The 3147-nt window shown below is 37.4% G+C and overlaps 1 protein-coding gene across 1 annotated transcript; it reads left to right on the top strand.

Moving 5' to 3' along the window:
* The first annotated feature begins 1133 nt into the window (after positions 1-1133).
* On the top strand, positions 1134-2795 carry LOC137648199 (ionotropic receptor 21a-like). Its single transcript, XM_068381125.1, has one exon. It carries the CDS (start codon positions 1134-1136, stop codon positions 2793-2795), a length of 1662 nt encoding a protein of 553 aa, XP_068237226.1.
* The last annotated feature ends 352 nt before the right edge of the window (positions 2796-3147 follow it).

Below are 3147 nucleotides of genomic sequence, written 5' to 3'. Positions count from 1 at the left end.
TAAAGCAAATATCTGTTGGCACCCTGTTCTAAGTCTTCTTTACATCAATTTGATATTTCTTTCTTTCTTTAGTGTTTCCTCAATTTTGGTCTGATTGTGTTTACAAATATCTGGGGTCTTTAGTTTATTTATAGTTTTGGGTAGTTTTGCTAATTCCACTTCATTTCTGTTTGAATTTACCTTCATTTCCAATCTTTTCTTTATTAGGTTTTAGGTCTTTTCTGATAGTCTTCCTTGATCTTGTTTAGGAACTATTCCATCTATCTCTTGCTCTGATTCCAATAATGATTTTCTAAAAATTACTTTTTATTTCTTCATTACCTGCTTCCATTTCATCATGTAGCTCGGAATACCTATTTTGTATTGCTAAACTGAAATCATCAGATTTTTTTTTTTTTATTATCATAGGAACGTTTATTTTCTTTTTTGAAATTGATTTTTCTCTCTCTTTCCTTAGATCTAAACAAATTTTATTTCTCACCATTCTATGATAGCTTGATTTTAACTTATCTAACACTTACATCTTTAGCTAAATGGACTTTTTCACTAAGAACAAAATCTATTTAATTTTTCGTATCTCCATTTGGGCTTCTCCGTGTCCATTTTCTATGTTCCCTTTTATAAATGTATAAAAGAAGGCTTTCATGAACTTAAGATTATTTCTGACACACACACACAAACACACACACACACACACACACATATATATATATATATATATATATATATATACATATTTATATACATATATTATATATATATATATATATATATATATATATATATATTTATGTATATTTAAATGAATATATATATATATATATATATATGTATGTATATATATATATATATATATATATATATATATATATATATATATATACTGTATATATATATGTTTATATAAATATATATGTATATATATGTATATATATATATATATATATATATATATATATATATATATGTGTGTGTGTGTGTGTGTGTGTGTGTGTGTGTAATATGCGTGTTTGTGTATAGAACTAATGTTACAACACAGAACTATGAAAGACAGAATCCCAATTCTAATAAACACATCATCCTCACTAATACACGTATTACTGATTAAGTAAATTATCTTCTATCTTCAACAGATGAACGTTTTAGAGAAAGACATTCTTCTAAAATCAAACACTTGGGCTCGATCTATCTGTGACGGGTACTTCTTCTTGATCACTGAAGGCAGAGCCTTGGTCGAACACGCCTCCACAGACCACTTCAGAAGCGTCCCTTATGATACTGATTTCATGCCGCCATCTTTGTGGAACTACAAGGCTTACTACGTCGTCCTTCTCCTGGATCCTACGAGACCGAAGCCGAAGGAACTGATGGAACTCTTCAATTTTAGGAAGACGGAAAAAGTGGCCGTTTTGCAGCCAAGTCAAGAAGAAGTGAAGATATGGACACACGTCCTCTACACTGAAGAGATTGGATTCGAGGTTGTGGACACTTGGTCCCACGGGAAACTCCACCACGGCAATGTCTTCCCGAGAAAGTTCGACAATTTCCATAGGGCCAAAGTTCGCGTTGCCACATTTGAGTTGGAACCCTTTATCGTCTATGCTAAAGATGACAACGGTAACTTTATCGGGAGAATTGGTGTGGACATGCAGGTCATCGACGGGCTGTCGAAGGCAAAAAACTTCACAGTCGATTTCTACGAGGTCAGCGACGACGAGAAGTGGGGCAGCAAATATCCAGATGGTTCATGGGATGGCCTCATGGGGCAAGTATTCAGCGAGGCTTCTGATATTGCTGTGTGCAATGTATTCATCGATGGGCCCAGATGGGGTGTGATTGATTACTCCTACCCGTACAATTACATGCCAGCGTGTTTCGTGGCCCCATCCCCGAAGCCCTTGCCCAACTGGCAGTCCCCAACCTTACCTTTTACTTCTATTATGTGGATCTCTATTGCCCTTTCTATATTTGTTGGAGGTTTGCTGCTTTACCCCTTTTCCAGGTTTGGCATCCTGAATGAGTCAATAGAATTCAAAAGCTTCTCTTTTAATTATCTTTATATTTTGGGCTCTATCACTGCAAGAACTGTAGCCACAGAGCCAATGCACATGCCTTCCCGGCTCTACATCGGCTTCTTCTGGATATCTTCTATGATTATTTCTATTGCATACTCAGCGAACCTGGTAGCATTTTTATCAGTGGCGCAGATGCAACCTCCAATTAAGACACTGAAGCAGTTGGGTGAAAGTGGTTTAAGAATCAGTGGAAATTCCATTTGGAAAAGCCTCTTCCAGATGTCAACAGACAAAGCTGTTCTGGATCTCGTTCCGAAAATGGAACTGGACGCTGACTATCGCACCATTCTCGACAGGGTCAAAGCTGGAGAGTTCGCCTTTATCCAGAACAAGCAATTTCTCGAACTGAACAGGGACACGAGATACAGTTCCGGTGGGCGAGCAATGATTCGAATCGTCGAGGAGTGTTTTATGAACTATAACGTTGCCATGACTTTGCCGAGGAATTCTCCGCTCACTGACAACCTGTCGAAAACACTCATGAACATTTTCGAATCGGGTTTGTTAAACAAATGGAAAGATGAAGTTGTCCAATACGTCAACCGAAAGAACAAGAAAGAGAAGGGACAAACAGACATTGAGTCCTCGAGCGTTACACCATTAGACTTGAGTCACGTCCAGGGTATTTTCTACATACTGGGTATTGGGTATATTCTGGCCATTTTCATTATGATTTTCGAACTCCTCATTCGCCCAAAAAAGAATGAAGGGAGTTTTTAACAAGGCTTGTTGTTGACCTCACCAACCGAACCAATGAACCCAGGATGGAATAAGATAAGAGGTCACGTTTTCAACACTCACGCGCATGACGTCACCAGGAGAGTTCAGCCAGACGACACATGGGCGAGAAATAAGCTGCGTTTTTTCACAGACGTTTATGTTTTCATTTGCGAGGACAGATTCATCATGGTTATATGTGACATATGTGGGTGTTCCAATTCTTATAATGCCAATATAGCTGTTGGTGGTGGAAAAAAAAAGATAGATTTTACCGTTTCCAAAAAGATGCAGAACCATATAAGGGGGTGAATATATGCAAAAGAAATGAGGGTATTAATGCCAAAACTGCACG

This window comes from Palaemon carinicauda, chromosome 10 (assembly GCF_036898095.1).
Source record: "Palaemon carinicauda isolate YSFRI2023 chromosome 10, ASM3689809v2, whole genome shotgun sequence".
Classification (NCBI taxonomy): domain Eukaryota; kingdom Metazoa; phylum Arthropoda; class Malacostraca; order Decapoda; family Palaemonidae; genus Palaemon; species Palaemon carinicauda.
Note: the sequence above shows the minus strand (reverse complement) of the source record. Positions and strands in the feature narration are given on the sequence as shown.